The sequence below is a fragment of the Chaetomium tenue genome, assembly GCF_020726465.1.
Source record: "Chaetomium tenue strain MPI-SDFR-AT-0079 chromosome Unknown F5144scaffold_6, whole genome shotgun sequence".
NCBI lineage: Eukaryota > Fungi > Ascomycota > Sordariomycetes > Sordariales > Chaetomiaceae > Chaetomium > Chaetomium tenue.
This window is the reverse complement of record NW_027117334.1, coordinates 1,605,931-1,625,314: the sequence shown is the minus strand read 5'-3', so window position 1 is coordinate 1,625,314 and position 19,384 is coordinate 1,605,931. Positions and strand designations below refer to the sequence as shown.

Below are 19,384 nucleotides of genomic sequence, written 5' to 3'. Positions count from 1 at the left end.
TCCAAGATTACGTCTGACGAAGCTCCCGAGTTGACCCACGCTGCGGCTGTGCGCCAAGAAATACGGGTGCCCCGCCAGGTACGGTGGCCGGAACCTCTATCTGCGCAAGTTTCAAAGGGCAACAATAACTATCTTTAACATCGGCTTGGGCTCATCAGACAAATGCAACCTCTAATGTCGCAACGGAGACGCAACTCAGTCAATAAATATGGCAGCAGATGATAGACCGTTTACCGAATCACTCAGTGCCGGCAAAATCTCAAGTTCTAGAATGGAATAAAATAATTGAGAACAACCATCGCATAGAAGAAGCCCAGCAAGCACGATCGGGCTTTCTCAAGGTTGAGCCATGCACAGTGGCACTCGCGTCCATGAGATGCGGGAATCATGAAGGAACACGGCCGCGTCGCTCCTTCCCTAGATACCAATACTTTCAAATTTCGAGACTGGCACCGTGTAATTCGGCCAATCACCCACAAAACAAACGACCACCTGTTTCCGGTTGCCCTGCCATCTCCCAGCGACAAGCTTCCATCATACCCTCATCTCTGTCATCCTCGGTTTGCTCAAAGCGCCTGGTCTTTTCCCTGTCCCTAAGGCAGCTTTCCGATTACCCCAGGGGCATTAGAGCCAATAGCGTTTGTTTCCTTTTCCATATGTTGGTTTGTTTTTGGTGAGACGGTTCTGTTTTCTCCAGTCTGCTTGCTTCCTCTCCTTCGATTCTGTCGATACCCACAACTGACAAGCAACCCACCACCAACAGACGCTGACAACACCAAAATCCGGGCGTAGCTCAGTCATACCTATCGAGCCACCACTATCTTGGCCACCCTAAATACAACCTCAGCTGCTTGGTTTGATATCTTGCCTAGGTACCGGTGTGTCAGACAACTCGTCGCGCGCGACAGTATCCGAGTCCCGATCACCTTACTTTGAAGAGAAACGAGACACCATAAACTTACTTGGCGAATTGCTATTCTATCTCGACAAAGGAGACCGTCTCGGAAACCCGGCGCAATGTCAAGTGCCCCCGAGTTTTTCTCCATTGGCCCTGGGGGGGATGCCTCCGTCGGCGACTTGTGGGAACGGCCGTCCAACAAACCGGTTGCTTCGATATTTGTACACGCAGGAGCAGGCTACCATAGCGCATTGAATGAGGGTGTACACCTTCAAGCGTGCACCGAGTGAGTTCTCCACCGGGTACCCTCTAAGCTATTCACATATCTAACAGCACGACTAGTGCTGCCCGCATTGGCATGAGTTTTCTCAGGGCTGGCGCAACTGCTCCCGAGGCCGTCGAGGCCGCCATTAGATGTCTGGAAGACAATGGGATTACAAATGCTGGTTTCGGAAGCAACTTGAACATCGATGGTGTGGTCGAGTGTGATGCCACTATTGTCGACCATCTCGGAAGAAGCGGTGCCTGTGGTGCTGTTGGGGGTGTGTACCACACCTGCTCGCCCTGCTCCAAAAAGCATTCCGCTAATGTTACTCACAGGTGTCAAAAACCCTATCACCCTGGCCAAGAAGATCCTCGACACGAGCAGCCTGCCACTATCGCTCCGCAGAGTCCCGCCCAACATCCTTATAGGCTCAGGAGCCAAGGACTTTGCGGAGGAGCACGCTTTAAAAACCGTCCAGAACGAGTATCTAGTCTCGAGAAACGCAAAAGACCGTTATCTCAGCTGGATCGAGGACCTGAGGAGGGCTGAGGGGAAGAAGTCTCGTCCAGGATACAGGAAATACTGGAACGGTTGGAGGACACCATCGCTAGGTGCCTATGGAAAGGTTGCGAGGCCGGTCGGTGATGTCCAGGCTCGAGATCATACCGCGGCCATCCTCACCGGCATTTGGAATGAGGGTCAACCCGACTCCCCGGATGCTGGTCGTCCCCAAGCTGGCGGCCACGAACTACCCGCAGCCACAATTGTTTCGACCTCAGCCCTTTTTAATCCCATGGGCGCATCGAGGGAAGCGCCGGGCAAGCCAAAATTCCCCGACCCCTGTCCTTTAAATCTCCTGGGCTCGTCCATTCAGCCATATAAGGGTCCGTCGACGCCGATGGAGTCGAGGGTATGTGCAGGACTGGGAGCCGACTTGCCATATCTCGCGTCATCACATGCCCCAGCATCCGTTTCGGTCAACGATGGGTCTATAAGCTATGAAGACACCGAGGTGGACATGGTAGATGATTTCGACTACTATGAGACTTATGGATTCGACTCCTCGTGTGACAAGAACAACACGAACCGGCCTGCGGAACCCCCGGCGGGAATGGAGGAGGCTGTAGATACTGTGACGGATACGGTTGGGGTAATTGCCATCGACTCACTCGGACGGATTGCAGCAGGATCCTCATCTGGAGGCATCGGAATGAAGCACAAAGGCCGCACTGGCCCTGCCGCTCTGGTCGGTGTCGGGAGTGCTGTCGTTCCGGAGGACCCAGATGACGACCTGGCGACATCAGTGGCCGCGGTTACCAGCGGCACCGGCGAACATATGGCAACTTGCCTCGCTTCAAGCAAATGCGCTGAACGCCTCTTTCAAGGTACGCGCCGTGGGCCTGGCGGACGGGACATTGTCGAGGAGGACGAGCATACCATCATGGAATCCTTCGTCGTCGATGACTTCATGAATCACCCCGGCGTCAGAAGTCAGCCCACAGCCGCGGCTATCGGGGTCATGGCTGTCAAGAAAGACCGTACTGGGGTATACTTCTACTTCGCTCACAATACGGATTCTTTTGCACTGGCTTCCATGTCGTCGACGGAACGCGAGCCACTCTGTGTCATGTCGCGCCTCGGCAAGACAGGGCACGTTGCACTGGGCGGGCGGAAGATTCGGCTGGACTGAGGCGCCATCATGGTGGTGTAGGGCACTACACGTGGTATGTGCTGTTGGGAGCCCTCGAGATCGAAAGAACGACGATTCCTGTATAAGAGACGAACCTTGAATGCATCACATTGCACCTTGTCAGAGTAGCGTCAGAGATTACTGATAGAAGTCATTGCCTCTTTATTTTCGTGGACCAAGCCCAGTGGCGGCTCGGCCGTCGCTTCAATCTCGTCTTGCATGTTGAGGCTCATCGACAAAATATGTCCGTCAGTTTCTAGACGGGTTACGGTGATCTGAGCTGCGATCTGGGTGCTAGACAGGTGCAAAGGGTGACGGGTTTGAAGTCCTGATAGATTTATGGTATAAATTCCGGTATGACACTCTGATGATTCAACACATTGTTTTCCTCTCCCAACGCCACGCCTACCCAGACGATTTTGATGCCCCTTTGCCCCTTGAGGACGCCATGGTCTACAACCGCAAAAGAAAAGCAAGAACTGGCCATCCGGCTGTTCTACAGTCCCACCCCCAACTCTCTCTCTCCTCCCCTTGCCCATCCTCGCATGAGCAGGACGGTATACATCCATATATCAATCCCCACTCTTCAAACCTCCCCATTAGTCCCCAGCTTCCTCTTCTCTTTCCGCCCAACACCCGGCGAAGCGCTGCTGCTACCGCTGCCGTTGCCATTGCCATTACTGCTGCCGCTACCGCCCGCTACAACCGGCCGCTTCCCGTAGTTCCCCAGGGCCAGCGCGGTGCCGCAGGTCAGGCACTCGCCGCCGTCGGGCACCTCGCAAAAGATGCTGAGGCAGACGGAGCAGACGAAACCCGTGTCGATCACGTTGCGGTGGCAGAAGCATGCCGCGCGGAAGTCGACCGCGTCCGCGCTGGGGGTCACGAGCAATTCCGCCACGCTCGCGCCCAGCCCGAGCTTGCCTGCTCTGGGATGTCTTCCTCCTGCTGTGGTTCCTTGGCCGCCGGTGGCGGTCTTGGAGCTGGCCGGGCCCTTGCCCGAGTCTGCGCCGCCTGACGGGTTGGAGGGCGCAGTCCCGCTGCCAAAGCCGAACATAAGGTATTGGAGCAGCCCGCGCGGCTCGGCGGCCGGGATGAAGGTGCCCCGGGTGATGAAGCTGGCTTGCTCGAGGAAGGTGGCGCTGCCGCGGAGAGAGAGGGTGTCGATGGCGATGCGGGCGCGGGCGGCGGCGAACACGGCGTTCATGGTGGGGATGTACTGCGCCGGGGCGCTGTCGCTAACCGAGAGGATCAGAATGCGTGCGTGCAGGCCCGCGAGGCCACCGCCATTTATAGATGTGCTTGATACGGGGTTCGGGCCGACTGCGGTGCTTGCTGTCATGGCGGTGCCGGTGTTGGTCGCAGCGTGGGCGGCTGTGGAGGAGGCGGTGAAGGACAGGGCGGTTTTGTTAATGTGGGCGAGGGCGAGGGTCAGGGCGCCGGATATTTGGGTCGTTGTCGAGGCGAGGTCGGCATCGGTGGTGTCGTTTATGAGGGCGCGGAGAGAGGTTAGGAGGGAGTTTTCTATCTGGGCAAACTGGGGATATTTATTGGCAGAGGAGGATTTGCTGTCGTTGGCAGCATTTTGCATATCGACATCCTGAGAGCGAGCCTGCCTTGGCGGCGCTGGATAGAGCCAGACGGCGCGGTTGGTATGGGCGGCTATGATGGAGACTTGGTTCGAGTTGCTAAATGCGAGGTGGGAATTGACAAAAACCAAGATGTTCGCTATCGCTTTGGAGATGGGGAGGACGTCGGTGAGGGCGGCCCAGGCTCGTGGGTTGGTGTCGATGACAATGGTGCAGAGCGATGGTATGTCGTCGGTATTGTACACCTCATAATGCTCCGAGGCGTCAACCGCGTCCTGGACGCTCATTTTGAACTAGCTCTGTGTGTTGATGTTGCTATTGCTGTTATCGCTCGCTGGAATGGCCTCGTGCAATGCTATCCGCCGTGGGTAGGACAAGCATTCGCACCTCGCAGGCATCCGGTGGACGTCAGAATTGTCGTCCGTGCCTGTCGATCAATGACGATTCGTTGATTCGTTGCTATCTGCTCGCTGCTTTCTGTTCCCTGCTGCTTAGGTTCCTCGGTAAATTCGGTTTATCGAAATCCGAGGGGATGCAGCAGGCCGTCGCAGGTCAGCCGTATGTCGAAGTCCTTCATGTGCGCTGTTGGTTTTTTGTGATGGCCTAATGACGTTGCGAGTTGTCCACCATGGAGTTACTATGTAACAGTAGAAAATTGGGAGCACAATAACTAAACTGATGGGCGGCTGTCACATGCGACTTGCGCTATGCCGCTCTCAGACTAGTTAGACTAACTGTAATTGCATGGCGCTCCCTTGGAGCTATGGTGGGGCATCAACTTGGCGGGGCAAAGCCTCAGATATCTCGGGCGATTTATGTCCAAAGGTTTGTGAGCCTCAAAATCATCTGCCACGAAAGGCCTGCTGCTGATTATGGTAGCTGCTCGAATTTTGACCAGAGTGTTGCCTAGAGTTTTGCCTAGAATCTGTCTAGAAATTCTCTGCCGACCAGCTCCCAATCTGAGTCTGCTTCTTCCCTCTTACAACCTCTTTCCACGATCAATTCTCAGTCAAGACCTGTCCTACAAACGCACGTTTCTCAACTCTGAACACCTGCAACTCTTGTCTCTCGACTCCTGTCGTCTAGAGTCAATCTTTAACACCTTTACGCCTTGTCGGCACCTCCTTGGCGCGTTGACGCGAACCTCTTTCAACCATTGAGTCACGCGCGAGTCGCGTCGATACCTGTCCTGCAAACACTCATTCCTCAACTTTCAACATCTGCAACACCTGCAACTCTTGCCTCTCGGCTCCCGTCGTCTGACATCAGTCATTCACACCTTCACGCCTTTTTGGCACCTCCTTGACGCGTTTACAGACGCGTTTACAGTCACGCTTACCCTGTATAGCCGCTCCTACGTTCAACTACGTTGAGCCTATCTTTCCACATTGGACCCATTTACCCATAACCACCTTTCTACTTCTACTATCATCCCAAAAATCACCATGCCTGTCTCTGTGCTCGAATCATCTGTTGTGGTCGAGACCACTGAGAAGCAAGGCGAGGCCCTGCTTCTTCTCGCTCGGCTCATGGAAGGTGGCAAGACGGACGAAGAGTTGTCGGCCGACCTTGCCAAACTGACAAAGCTCCTCAACGAGGATCTCGAGCGCACTAAACAGGGCGAACAATCTATCACCTATGTTATTGACAGCGATTGCGTCGACACTATCTTTCTCTATCTCGACATGAGACGATCCGACACCGTCCGGGCCCAAGCCACCCTTTGCACGGCGGCCTATCTTCGTGCTATTGGCAAGCAGGGCCCAGAGTATATCAATGCGTTCTTTCACGCCAGGATGCGTCGGGTCAACTACGAAGACTACATTATCGCCTTTTGTGCTGCTGCGGCCATATTTCCCATGGACTACGATACCATGTCAAAGCTCATCCACACCGATGGCTTTCTCCCCAGCCTTGCACCGCTGATGAGCGGGAGGTACAAGAGCCACAAGGTCGAGATGGCTTGCTTGGAAATGCTCAATGCCGCATGTATGCAGACGAAGTGCCATGCTGCTATCTACAAGCATTGCCTTGCTTGGATGGAGGATCTCATCTTCGAGAATCCCGAACTACGTGTCGAGGCCATGATGGAACTCGGAGGGACCGAGGTCGAGCTTAAGGAAAGGGCCGACCACTTGAGAAAGCACTGCGAGAAAACTCGCAGCCTTGCTGGAGTTGTCTGGACGAAGATTATGGTTAGCGCCCATGTCCGTACACTTCGTCGTACCGCCCGGAAGGCCACTAAGAAGGCCGCTAAGAAGGCCGCTCCGAACGCCTGGGACGGGAGACTCGTTATGGCGTTCATTATTGCGAAACCAGCTGACGTGAAGAAACTTTAAAGGCCGCCCCCGTTCAGCAAGACCTAACGCCCAGCCAGGGACCTGAACTCAAGATTGAATCAGCAACGCCAAAGTTTGAAGTTTTATGCAAGAGGTTTGCCGAGATGCTTGCTGCGGAGGACTCCGACGATGTCCAGTATGCAGTCGAGGGACTGGCGTACGCAACTACACGGCCTAACATCAGGGAGCAGCTAGCTCGCGACGGCAAATCGTTGAAACAGATTGTCAAAATTCTGGAATCGGCACCCCCGAACTCGTCGCTGGCGTACGGCGTTCTTAGTATCATTACCCACCTTACCCGGTACCAACCCGCCGAGACCGAGGAACAAAAGAGGGTAAGGGAACTCAAAGCGTATGCTAACGCGGCCGGAAAGCTGCAACTCAACCCTCTGAGTGACGATGCTCACGTATCAGAGCGGTGCAAACTTGTTTTTAGTTCTGGCGTCACTCCGCTTCTCGTCAAGCACTGCAAGGCGGCCTCGGTCGCATCTCTATCCCTCATCATCTACATCATCTTTTCGTTCTCTGTCACCTCTTCTTTCCGCGGCCAGCTCGCCCAGCAGGGTGCCGTCCGCCTCCTCATCGCAGCTTGGACCGCCCTCCCAGAAAAGGAAGACACCACCCGGCGGACCGCGGCCCAGGCCCTCGCACGCATCCTCATCTCTACCAACCCAGCCCTGGTCTTCCGCCAACAAACTCCCCAAACCGCCGCCATCCGTCCTCTCACCTCAATCATCCCTCCAGACCCCACATCGGACACCCGGGATCTCCTACCCACTTTCGAATCCCTCCTCGCGCTCACCAACCTCGCCTCCACAGACGACGACCACGACACCACGCGCCGCGCCATCGTGCGCACCGCCTGGGACGACATCGAAGAACAGCTCTTCAGCAGCAACACGCGCGTCTCGACCGCCGCTGTGGAGCTCGTCTGCAACCTAGTCCAAAGCCCCGCCGAAGCCACCACATTGTTCGGCGACGGCTCGTCCAAGGCCGCCACGCGCGTGCAGCTCATCCTAGCACTGGCCGACGCCGACGACACCAAGACGCGCAGCGCGGCGGGCGGCGCCCTGGCCAGCCTGACCGCCTTCGACGCCATCGTCCGCGCGGTGCTGCTCCAGCCGCGAGGGGCCGGGGTGGTGTTGGGTTTGTGTCGTGATGAGGGGGATGAGGGGCTGAGGCATCGGGGTGCGGTGGTGGTGCACAATATGCTTTCGCAGGAGGGCGACGTGGGGCAGTTGGCGAGGGAGAAGTTGCTCGCGGCGGGCGGGGTAGAGGCGCTGACGGAGTGTGCGAAGAAGAGTCGGACGCCCGAGGTGGTGGAGGCTGTTGTGCACGCCCTGAAGGTGCTGCTTGGGAAGGAATGAAGGGGTTGATGTCATTCGCTTATATACTTTCTTATGTCCTTATGTCATTCTCTTATATACTTTCTTATGTCCCTTCCTATGTCCTTTCCTATGTCTTTTTCTTATGTTACCGAGACGTTTAAATCGTCTTCGAGAGAGGAACCACTTAATGCATGGATGGCTTGATCATGGCCCGGTTATAATACATACTCTAATAAGATTGGACCCAGATAGAGTATCAGAATGTCTACATACATTATGCGAACCGTCCCTCTATATGCATGCATGCACCGCCCACTCACCGAGCTCGTAATCTAGATATCCGTGCTAGTCTCATCTCTCCCTAAAAAGATCTTGCTCATCCTCCTACTAACCGCCTGCCCAACCGTCCTCTCACTCACCTCCCCTTCCTTGTTAACACTCTTACGCACCTTCTCCAACCTCAGCGGGCCCCCTTCCTCCAAGCCCTTCACCAACTTGGCCACAGTCCCAAACTCGGCCGCAATGCCGTACGCGATGGGCGCGGTGACCCGGGCAATCTCCTGCAGCATACGCACGTACGTGTCGTGCGGCCCGTCTCCCGTCCTGACCTGCCCGGTGTCCATGCAGAACCCGGCGTCGTTGGCCTCGTCGCGCTGCCGGCGGTACGGCACCGTGCTGATGTGTTGCGTGAAGACGGTGATCCAACGGGCCGTTTCGAGGGAGACTGTGGTGTGGTGGATGAGCACGCCGTGGAGGACTTGGAGCTGGAGGAGGGAGGTCTCAACGACCTCTTCGTCGATGTAGGTTTGTGGGTTGCCGTTCTTGCGCTTGCACTGCTGCTGGGGGTTGGAGGTGTCGGAGGCCGGGTCGAGGCCGTTGCGTACGGCAGAAACGTACTGGTTGTTGCGGGCGTTGCGGTTCTTGCGGAACCAGAGAGACAAACCTTCGAGTAGGTAGATGATGGTGTCGTTGGGGAAGTGGCGTTTCATACGCAGGACATGAGATTCGAGGCTGGTATCCTCTTCGCCGAGGACGATATCGATAAATTGCGCTGCCGGAACGATCACCATGGCGTAATTTTCGCGGTCAATTCGCTCGGGGACGGGTTCCCAGTGGCCTAGCCCGTCGTTGTACCGAGAGCTCACTTTGCGGCGCCATTTGACCACATTCTCGACGGGGCTTGCCCAAGTGGCGGAATCAACCTGGAGGTCGCGGAGAAGGGTGGCCGCTTGTAGTTTGACGGACTCGTTGAGAGTGGTAGGGAGGTCGACGATCATTTCTGGCGTGGCCACCTTTTTGTCTGTTCGAATCTTGTTCACTTCGGCCAGGGCAGCAGCTTTCACTTTCTCTCGGGCTTTCTCTTCTTTACTGCGCTCCTTCTCCAACCTCTTGCGTTCCTTTTCTGCCTCCCGGGCGGCCATCTTTTCTTCCTTTTCCTTCGCTATCTCCAAGGAACTCTTCTTTGGCTGAGTTGAGTCTGCCTTTGGCCCCGCCGATTTTGGCTTCCGTGCCGGTTTAGCGGTGGTAGATACCTGAGGTAGGTGGTCGTGTCTGGTAAACCTTTGCTTCATGGCAGCCAAATCGGTGATGTCCGGCAAATCATCATCGGAGAATAGCTGGGCTGCGTACTCGTTTTCAGAATCATCCAGCGTGATTACTTCTGATTGAATCCTCCGGAAACACCGTGGAGACTTCCCGCGTTCATTGTCGTTCGCCACCCGAAGAGGAGCAGAGCTCGAAATTGGATCCCATGCTACTTCGGATTGGGCCGTTTTGGTTGGACCGGAGACACGTGCTGGCGAGCTAGAAACGAAAGGATCAATGTCGTCGATTTTGAGTGCCCGGTCGCTGGCCTTTGGGGGTTGGGGCCTCCTTTGCAAGGTAGGGGAGCTAACAAAGGGATTGTCGTCCAAGTAACTTGACGGCAGCGCCGCAGCGTGGTTGCTAGTCTTCGGGGATGGTTGCTCTGCCACTTGAGGGGAAGAACTTGCAAATGGGTCAGATTCAAGCCAATTTCGTCGAGGAACCGGCCGTTCGACGTTTAAACGAGGAAAGACGGTCGGGCTTTGGCGCCTGGGCCCCGGTACCTGAGGCGGGGCTGTTGTGGTCAGGTTTGGCTGGCCACCTGGGTTGCTGATATCCGTATCGAAACAATCTAAGCGGCGTCTTTTTGAGGAAGGCCCATTATTAGATCTGCCCTCTTTTCCGCGAGAATCCTTGGAGGGAATGGCCTCGTCGTCTGAGATGAGCCACACATCGTCAATGGTAGTCCGGTCGTTTGGTCGGCCGTTTGACTTCGAGATATTTGTGTTGCTTTTTTGACGAGCTGGGGGCAAAGGGGAAAATATATCGTCAGAACTGAACGCTGTGATTTTGGCAACGCTTGCCGACGGTGGTAATGGTTGACTCGCTTTTGGTAGCGGGGGGGAGCCCGCCTCGGAGCTCGAGAGGAGCGAGATCACTTCGACGGGCATGCTGTGGCCGGCCTGAGTTGTCTTCTATAGCCCGTGAACGATGTCCCTGTCACACAAATATTGGAGTATCCCCCCCTTTTTTTTTCGGTGGTCTTGGAATCAACAATACCCTGGCATTCAAAAGCGCATCAGGGCAACCAAGGGAGAGACGCGACGGAAAGCGCGAAACAAACACATAATCACGTGATATGCATTTTTCCCGCTACCGTGTTAAGCACAGTGTCTAGTTATCGACTTATTTTACGGCTGCCCCAGAACTTGAAGGGGTTTTGGCGGCGTCTGTTGAAGCAGCAAATATGTCTGAAGGCAGTGCCTCTACAACGCAAAGCAGGATCGTGTGAAACCCAATGGCATGGCTGGCGTCACGAGTTGAAGCTGCCATTCTGCTTAGACCCACACCGCTCACGCGCTCCCCCCCCCCAACCCAAATCGACATACCATTTTCTCCTGGTATACATAGTATGTGTACTACCAACTAACCGGCTCAACGTGGTCGCGGAGATTGGGAGTTTTACAGTGCATATGGGTAAGATGGGGAAACCGGAGATGACGGCGATCGAGGTAGTGGTTATGGCAGCGGAGAAATATGGGATGATGGCGATGAGGATTTGAGGTCGGGGAGCAATATAAGAGGGAGAAGGGAACGAGGCTGCCGGCGCCTTCGTTTTAGGATGAGCTGTACAGGGGTGGATTTCGGATGGGATTTTGCACGGTGTCTCCACACGATAATTCATTTTTGGGTGATTTTAAGACAGTATCTGAAGCCATTTGACAGACGAGGAGATCTTCAGGCAGTACCTACCTCGTTGCACAACGGTTTCCAGCTGTGAAGTGACTTTGGCGGTGGTGCGGGGCAAGGTACATACCTCGGCAACCTCAGACGACAGGTTGATTCAACCCTCTTCTCCGAAACCACCAGCACAAACTTCATCTCCCGTTCTCGCTTCCTCCCTGGCGTTATTTGTGTCTCGGAACCTCCGCACGTGGTTGACTCCCCGAGCTACTCTCGTTTCGGCGGCCGTTGGTCCAGATTCAGGCCTTTGCGGTCGCTTTCGCCGAACCGATCGCCGTGGAGGATATCTTGGTCGGGCTTAGCGTGCGCACGGCCGTGGGATCCCGCCAGCGGGCCCCGTTTTTGGAAGTTGAGAGAGCTCGGACTGGCTAGCTCAAGCCAGGGCGTTTGCAAAGCGCTGTTTGTGGAACAGAGGGGCACACATCGCCAACGGCCCCGGGCAATTGCTCACGACCTAGCTAGTTATGCAGCAGACTGCCCGAGCAAGCGGGAGGAGCGTGGAGGGGAACGGACGACGGTTCAGGTTCTGTGCCGCCTTCTTCTCGAATGCCACTCGCGGAACGATCCGATGCCGAGACTTGTCGTCCCATGTTTCGCAGGATGCTAAGATGAAGCCTGCGGATGAAAGTCAGGGCGTGCAGCTCTGTCATGCAGCAAGGTTGTTTCGAACCGCCCATCGGCCTATCAAAACTCCAGGGCACGCTGGGCCTCTCAAGTTTCTCAACGACGGTTGAGCATTGACCGGCACGATGGGTTACATCTGGGTTGCCCCGCGATCCCTCAAGATGGCCGAACTGGGCGATGATCCCTCTATCGGAGGGTCACGGCCGACATGGCTTGCCAAAGTTGAATACTACTAGGTCGATTCCAAGTTGCTCGTCACGCCCGGGCGTTGTGTGCGGCATGTGATCCTGCATTGCGCTTCAGAGGTAACTACGAAGAGGTAATAAGTAACTGTGTCGTGATTAGCGCCGCCAGAGACCCAGGAATCCGAAACTTCCAAAACCTGACACTTTCGGGTGTCTGGCATCCCATTCTCCGAAATTGAGGGGGAAAGGCAAACATGTCGAATATCCAGAGACACTTTTGTACTATTCCATAGTATGCTATCGAGGGAGGATAATGGTGAAGAATGGTAACCGTGTGACAATCGAGGATATCACTCGGCGTATCATCAATTGTCAAGAGCCTCCGACTCAGAAATGGGGCCCGGGGTTGCTTCGAGAGACTGGACCCGACCCCAGACTCGGTTGCATGCAGGGCCCACCAGCACCCCCACAGGGCGATGGGATGGGTGTTTGCTCCGATGGCGACAGGAACCGGGCAGCCAGCCCGTTGCGAGAGCAAACCCCTCTTTGGCCTTGCATTCCGTCGTTTTTTTCTGTTCTTTTTTTTTCTTTTTTTTTTTCCTTTCTTTTTCCTCGTAACTAGCGGTCCACTTTTTGGTTGCCGAATGTGTCTAAGCCCACTTGCAACCGACAAGCTGGAAGAAGCCATCAAACGCAGCTAGCCGCCTCGACAAGAAGAACCTGGGCAGCAGACAGGCGGACAGCGGGCAGCGGAGTCAAAAGTTGAAAGCTGCATATTCTTGGGCTAGCTTCGATAGGTAGGTTACCAGGTACATTATCGCCAGGCACAGGGTCACCCCCAGTGCCCCAGTGTGCCCCATTGTCACCTCTTGCAGCTTCAGGGGACGCGTTTGTAATTTGCGCTACCCCCGGTCGGTGCAATCAAATAAACAAGGGGGAATCCCCAAACGGCGCCCAGACAGTGAAGCATTTTCCCCAAAAAATACCCGCGCTTCGAGACAGGAGAATCCTCGACCTTTTTGGGGGAGAGCAGCAGATGACGGACCTATGCACCGAAGCATAATTATTTTTTGCGGGGTCATTGGTGTCGAGTTCTGCCTCTGGCATTGAGAGAGACTTGCACAGTTCGTGTGCCGTACACAGCAGTCTCGCGCCTTGTCCCACGATTTTCCCTGTGCGGCACCCATCGCCGGCGGAAAAAGGCGATCGGGCCAGTCCCACCGCGCCGGCTCAAATCGACCGATTCGCGAACCCCTTTAACAAGGTCCACGCCGCCCGCTTCGCACCCGCCGCCGCCAATATGGCGAGCTCACCACCAGCTTCGCCCGGCATCATGCCTCAGCGACCCATGAGCGCCATGGTCCGCCCATCGCCGAGGAGCAATAGTCGCATGAGCATGCAGAGTAGGACGGGCGGAGGAAGCAGGGCGTCGGACGAGGATTCCAAAACCGCCGTCAAAGTCGGTGAGTACACAACATCCGATCACAACCCCACCGGCATCTGGCAGTCGGAGCGTGTCACGACCTCCCGGACAGCTGCATTCTGACTCTTTTTTTTCTTTTGAATTTTTTAGCGGTTCGAGTCCGTCCACCCCTGCGGCCGACCGACCCGGGCTACGAGCTCATCCCACAGCGCTTCCAGCGGTCAATGGTCCAGGTCCAGTCGCCGACTAGTCTCGCGATCGAGTCGCCACAAGGGCGCAAGCTGTTTGTTTTCGACAGAGTATTTACCCCCGAGGTTGATCAAGCGGGGGTTTGGGAGTATCTGGAAGAGTGCATCAGCGCGTTTACCCAAGGATACAATGTCTCGCTTCTCGCCTACGGCCAGTCCGGCGCCGGAAAATCGTATACGATGGGTACCTCGGGACCTGCCGAGCAAGACGACACCGATGTCATGGGTGAGTAGCCTCGCACCGCCGTTTGGCGCTGAGCCTTAGGCGCCATCGCTGACCTTGTACCCTTCCCGCCCTTAGGTGTCATCCCACGCGCCGCGACTGCGCTCTTCGAGCATTTAGAGGGCCCCAAGATCCGGAATCCCAACCGCAGTTCCATGTCCCAGCTCCGTACGCCTGCACGGTACTCGGCGCAACCGGCCGGCGCCGCCCAAGCGGAGAAGAACTGGACCTTGCGCGCCTCGTATGTTGAGATCTACAACGAGCAGCTGAGAGATCTCTTAGCTCCGGACAACGTTCCGCCACACGAACGAGGCACCGTCACCATCCGCGAGGACGTCAAGGGCAACATCCTCCTCACCGGCTTGCACCAGATCGAAGTCAACTCGGTCGAGGATCTGATGAACGTCTTGAACCAAGGCTCCACGCTCCGCCAAACCGACGCGACAGCCATCAACGCCCGGTCATCCCGCTCTCACGCTGTCTTCAGCTTAAATCTCGTGCAGAAGAAGAGCAAACAGCAAGCGACGACGAGTGCGGAAAAGCGATTTTCGATGCCGTTGGACGGGCTGAGTGGCGGTGGCGAGACGCTCGTGACTACCGACAGCAAGATGCACTTTGTCGATTTAGCCGGCAGCGAACGCCTCAAGAACACGGGCGCCCAGGGCGAGCGGGCCAAGGAAGGAATCTCGATCAACGGGGGGCTTGCCGCGCTCGGCAAGGTCATTTCGCAGCTGTCGTCGCGGCAGGCCGGAGCCCACGTGTCGTACCGGGACTCTAAGCTCACCCGTCTGCTGCAGGACTCGCTGGGCGGGAATGCGATCACGTACATGATTGCCTGCGTGACGCCGGCCGAGTTCCACCTCAGCGAGACGCTAAACACGGTGCAATATGCACAGAGGGCCCGAGCGATCCAGAGCAAGCCGCGGATCCAACAGGTCGAGGAAGGTGACAAGCAAGCCATAATCGACCGGCTCAAGGCCGAGGTCGCATTCCTGCGGGAGCAAATCCGGAGTGCAGAACGGGGCGGGGGTGAGCGCCGGACCCTGGCCCCTGGCGAGAGGTCCGAGCGGCAGAACGAGCGGGAAGTTGAGCTGCAGAACCGCCTCCTCGACTCGGAGGAAAATTACAAGGCCTTGGGCCAGCGCCATGCGAAGCTCATTGCCGAGATGGCAAAGGCAAGGGATGAGGAGGCCGCCGAAAACCAACACCGCGACGAAAACGCAGAGGACATCGCCACCGAGCGTTTGAACAGATCAAATAGCTTCGCGCAGGCTGTGGAACAGGTGGTCTTAGAATATGAGAAGACGATTCAGTCATTGGAGCATTCTCTCGCCAGTACCCGGGCTACCCTGGCCATCACTGAGGGGTCCTTGCTTGAAAAAGAGACCAGGTGCGCCTACACAGAAACCATCAACGGCCAGCTCCAATCACGGCTGCAAAAGCTCATGGACCGCGAGACGAGTACCGAAAACTACCTGCACGACCTGGAAGCGAAGCTGGATGGTCATACTTCGGGCGAGGAGAAGAATGCAACTATTATCATGGAGTTGCGCAAGGAGATCACCCGCGTGCGTGAGAACGAGGCGACCTGCGAGGACTACATTTCGACACTGGAAGAACGCCTCGCTGAGGCCGATCAAGATGCCGAGTTGATGCAGCGCGAAATTGACCGGTTAGAGCAGGTGGTCGAACGGCAACGCAGCCTCGGAAAACTGGACTCCCTCTTGTACGAACTCGACAACATTCAGCCGGATGCACCGGTCCCCGAGGCCGAGAACGGATTGGCCAACGGCGCTGGCCACCGGCGCACGGCAAGCCGCAGCATTGCCGAGCATTCGCGCAGCCAGAGTCATGTCAGCCGACAAAGCCAAATGGAGGAGACTATCCCTGAAAGTGGGGAGGAAGACATGCCTGAGGAGGCCGGCGAGCTGGCTAAAGAATCGGCTGACGAGCTGAAAGCGACCGCGGAAAACACCACGGACGCCACAACCCCCAAGCCTTCGCGTTCTCGCCTCGCAACAGAAGATCGCGCGGCCGATTATGCCGCCAGCCCGGCACAGTCCAAATTCGTCGCCGATAAGCTCGACACCGTTACCCAGGAGCTGCTCGGCCTACGCGTCGAACACGAGTCGACACTTAACGAGTACGAACTCCTCCAAGCCAAGTATGAGGAAGCTCTTCGCGCGTTGGCCGATATGCAAGATGCGGTCGATGAGTCGCGGCACCCGCAGCGCCCACGCGACTCGATGCTTTCGGTCGCCTCGCCGCTCCAGACGAGGCCGCATTCCTTCCTGTCTGATGCCAGGACCAACGACACGAGAGACGGCGCACATCTCTCGTTGAAGTCGCTCTCGTCCGAGCTGTCTTCCGCCATGGACTCTCCGGCCACAACCGTGGGAGCCCCCGATGCCGAGACCACTGTGTCAAAGGCTGATGAGCATGGATCTTCCCCCACCGAGCCGGCTAACTCTGACGTCATGGAAGAGATGGAGAGACTCAAGACCCTTGCCGCTGAGCGGGAGTTTGCTGAGAGGGAACTTGCCGAGCGGTACGCCCAGCTGGAGGAACAACACCAACATACTCTCGACGTGGTGGAGGAACTCAAGACGGAGGTTGCAAAGGCCCAAGCTGCCACCACCGAAGCCCAATCGCCAAAGGGTAACACTCCAGTAATCCGCCGCAAGTCAAGCCAGAACGTCATGATTATTGATCGCGCTCACCGGTCGTTTGCCTCGCTACGGAACATTGCTGCCGAGAATTTCGAGAACCAGCCCGATGTCATGCAGAACTTTGAGCTCAACCTCAACTCGGCCATGCACGAACTCCACTCTCGGTCTGAGCGTATCCAGGAACTCGAGGCCGATGTCACAACAGCCAAGAAGGAGATGGAGACGAAGATGACCATTATCTCCGGGCTGACGCGTGAACGGTCAAGCTTGAAAGCCACTTCCCCTATGGATATGGCCATGGTGTCGACCCTCCGCGAGCAGCTGGAGCAAAGCGAGAGGCGAATCAGGGAGATGCAAGCGGCGCATTCCGCCCGGGAGAAGGAGCTGGAGGCGCAGTTGGCCGAGCTGCAAGAGTCGCTGAAGCAGGCTACCTTGGCAGCAGAGAAGGCCACGGCATCCGCTCAGGCGGCCGCCGAGGCCCAGGAGTCTATGAGACAAGCTCCGGTTACATCGGAAGACTCCCCAGCGGATATCAAGGAAACCGCCCAGCCCGAAGATTCCGCAACAGATATTAAGGAAGCTGCCCGGTCCGAAGATTCCACAGCAGAGAGCAAAGAAGCTGTCGAGTCCGAAGATGCCGCAACAGAGAGCAGGGAAGCTGTCGAATCCCAAGGCTCCGAAACGGACGGCAAGGAGACTGCCGAGTTGCAGGAGTCTCTTAACCGAGCTACTCTTGCTGCGGAGGAGGCTGCCGAGTCGGCGAGAGTGGCTTCCGAGGAATCAGCGGCTCAGATCGAACTACATGAAAAGAAGATCTCTGAGCTCGCATCAGAACTCTCTGGCTGGGAGGACAGGCACAACACAGCGCTGCAAAGCATGCGCGACGCGGAGGAGCAGATGGCCAAGACTATTGGGGAACTCGAGGCCCAGCTCGCCTCCGTTTCAGCACAGCTGGCCGAGGCTGAGCAGAAGGGCCCCGAGGAGGAGAAGGCGCTTAAGGAGGCCGAGGCCAAGCATAAGAGTTTGGTCGACTTCTTGAGAACCGAGATCGATGAGTACAAGGGCATCATCAACACCAACCAGTCCAAGGTTACCGAGGTCGAACAGCAACACGGGGCGACCAAGAAGCTCCTCGAGATGGCCACGCATGACCGTGACGAGGCCACGAGCGAGCTCGAGACCCGCAATGAGCTGATCGCGAAGCTGGAGGCACAGATTGCCGACCACGAACAGGCCCTCAAGGAGCACCAGGAGAACATCGGCGAGCTGGAATCGAAGCACGCTAGGGATGTTGAGGAGATGACGTCCTCCTCGAAGCAAGACGTGGAATCTCAACTAGCGGCACTCAAGTCCGAGCATGCCGGTCGCATTAGCCAACTCGAGGGTGACCTAACCGAGGCGCGCGAAGACCTCATGAAGGTTGCTACGCAAGTCGCATTCGCTCTCGGCCTAGATGTCAGCGTCGAGAGGATTTCTGAGCGCCTCGAGGAGCTTGTCTCGTACCAAAAGGCCCTGGTCCAGGAACAGGAGAAGAGGGCAGAGCTCGAGAACCACGTGGTGGACCTGTCCAACATCAACGACACGGTCATGCGCGATCTCGAGACCGTGAAGGCGAGCTTGGCCGAGGTTCTGGAGGCGGAAAGCGCCAAGGCACAAAACCACTTCCCGATCGAGGAGCAGGTCGCCCTGGTCAAGAAGAAGGTGGTGGATCTCGAGACCAAGAACAAGAAGAACTCGCGGCTTGTCGAGGAGCTCGAGGATCAACTCCAGAGCAACTACGACCAGGCCCAGATGGCGAGCAACCGCCTCTCGACACTGCAGATGGAACGAAACGTCCAGCTGGAGGAGGCCAACGCCGCCAAGATCAAGCTGCAGTCAGAGCTGGATGCCATCCGGGAGGAATACGCCTCTCTTCAGGTATGTTTGACAACCCCCCATCCCCAGTGCCCCAACCCAGCCACTAACGCCAACCAGAGCAAGCTCGACAGCATCCACTCCAACGGAAGCCCGGAACGATCCGACTCCCTCACAGGCGCCGTCCGCAAGAGCTCCTCGGTCGCCTCCCTCCCCTCCCCACCGCCAGCCATCCCGTTGCCCCCTCTCCCCAACGGCACATCAGGCCCCAACCCAGGCACAACCTCTCCCACCCCCCGCCCGCCCAGCAAGGACATCGGCGGCACCTCAGCCGCCGCCGCCTCAGTCGGGATCATCCAAATTCAAGAAGACCAAGAGGCACGCATCCGGCTCATCGAGAAACACCTCAAAGCCGAAAAGCAACTCACCGCCACACTGGAGGAGGCGCTCACGGACCTGGAGCAGCAGCAGAACGCGATCCGGGCCGAGTGCGACGCGTGGCGGCGCCGCGGCGACGAGCTCGAGGCCGAGCTGAAAGAGCTGCGCGAGAAGCCCGAGCAGGAGAACCGCTACAGCATGCAGCAGGTCGAGGAGGAGCGGCGCAAGCGGCGCGATGCCGAGATTGCGCGCGCGCATCTGGAGGAGCGCATGAATACCATTGCGAAGAAGAAGAAGAAGGGGAGCCTGAACTGCTTTTAGGAGAGCGACGAAGGTTGGGGCTCGGGTTGGGTTTGGATCTTGGGGGTGGTTTTGGTGCTGGTGCTGGTTTTGCCGTGGGTGCTGGT

General features: G+C 56.8%; 5 protein-coding genes across 5 annotated transcripts; 3 read left to right on the top strand and 2 right to left on the bottom strand.

Annotated features, from left to right (window-relative positions):
• The first annotated feature begins 847 nt into the window (after positions 1-847).
• Positions 848-3,146, top strand: F5144DRAFT_349634 (nucleophile aminohydrolase). Its single transcript, XM_066784285.1, has 3 exons — positions 848-1,184; positions 1,241-1,440; positions 1,499-3,146. Exons 1-3 carry the CDS (start codon positions 1,018-1,020, stop codon positions 2,851-2,853), a joined length of 1,722 nt encoding a protein of 573 aa, XP_066639753.1. The 5' UTR covers positions 848-1,017; the 3' UTR covers positions 2,854-3,146.
• Positions 3,147-4,884, bottom strand: F5144DRAFT_349635 (transcription factor Tfb4-domain-containing protein). The gene has a single exon (XM_066784286.1). The coding sequence runs from the start codon at positions 4,724-4,726 to the stop codon at positions 3,440-3,442; it is 1,287 nt and encodes a 428-aa protein (XP_066639752.1). The 5' UTR covers positions 4,727-4,884; the 3' UTR covers positions 3,147-3,439.
• A 1,000-nt stretch (positions 4,885-5,884) lies between these two features.
• F5144DRAFT_517760 (myosin-binding striated muscle assembly central-domain-containing protein) lies at positions 5,885-8,390 on the top strand (the record flags this gene model as incomplete). The annotated part of the gene is made up of 2 exons (XM_066786649.1): positions 5,885-6,730; positions 6,781-8,390. The coding sequence occupies 2 exons, from the start codon at positions 5,885-5,887 to the stop codon at positions 8,143-8,145; spliced, it is 2,211 nt and encodes a 736-aa protein (XP_066639751.1). The 3' UTR covers positions 8,146-8,390.
• On the bottom strand, positions 8,391-10,702 carry F5144DRAFT_582149 (ERCC4 domain-containing protein). Its single transcript, XM_066789482.1, has one exon. The coding sequence runs from the start codon at positions 10,578-10,580 to the stop codon at positions 8,439-8,441; it is 2,142 nt and encodes a 713-aa protein (XP_066639750.1). The 5' UTR covers positions 10,581-10,702; the 3' UTR covers positions 8,391-8,438.
• A 2,441-nt stretch (positions 10,703-13,143) lies between these two features.
• On the top strand, positions 13,144-19,384 carry F5144DRAFT_349315 (uncharacterized protein). Its single transcript, XM_066784282.1, has 4 exons — positions 13,144-13,645; positions 13,756-14,079; positions 14,155-18,662; positions 18,720-19,384. The coding sequence occupies exons 1-4, from the start codon at positions 13,483-13,485 to the stop codon at positions 19,296-19,298; spliced, it is 5,574 nt and encodes a 1,857-aa protein (XP_066639749.1). The 5' UTR covers positions 13,144-13,482; the 3' UTR covers positions 19,299-19,384.

Excerpts from the sequence above, each read along its gene's own strand:
- F5144DRAFT_349315 (XM_066784282.1), top strand. The coding sequence starts at position 13,483 with ATGGCGAGCTCACCACCAGCTTCGCCCGGCATCATGCCTCAGCGACCC. Across the intron at positions 14,080-14,154 it reads AGACGACACCGATGTCATGG|GTGTCATCCCACGCGCCGCG; the intron begins GTGAGTAGCCTC and ends TCCCGCCCTTAG. Across the intron at positions 18,663-18,719 it reads AGGAATACGCCTCTCTTCAG|AGCAAGCTCGACAGCATCCA; the intron begins GTATGTTTGACA and ends AACGCCAACCAG.
- F5144DRAFT_349635 (XM_066784286.1), bottom strand. The coding sequence starts at position 4,726 with ATGAGCGTCCAGGACGCGGTTGACGCCTCGGAGCATTATGAGGTGTAC.
- F5144DRAFT_582149 (XM_066789482.1), bottom strand. The coding sequence starts at position 10,580 with ATGCCCGTCGAAGTGATCTCGCTCCTCTCGAGCTCCGAGGCGGGCTCC.
- F5144DRAFT_349634 (XM_066784285.1), top strand. The coding sequence starts at position 1,018 with ATGTCAAGTGCCCCCGAGTTTTTCTCCATTGGCCCTGGGGGGGATGCC. Across the intron at positions 1,185-1,240 it reads CACCTTCAAGCGTGCACCGA|TGCTGCCCGCATTGGCATGA; the intron begins GTGAGTTCTCCA and ends CAGCACGACTAG. Across the intron at positions 1,441-1,498 it reads TGCCTGTGGTGCTGTTGGGG|GTGTCAAAAACCCTATCACC; the intron begins GTGTGTACCACA and ends TGTTACTCACAG.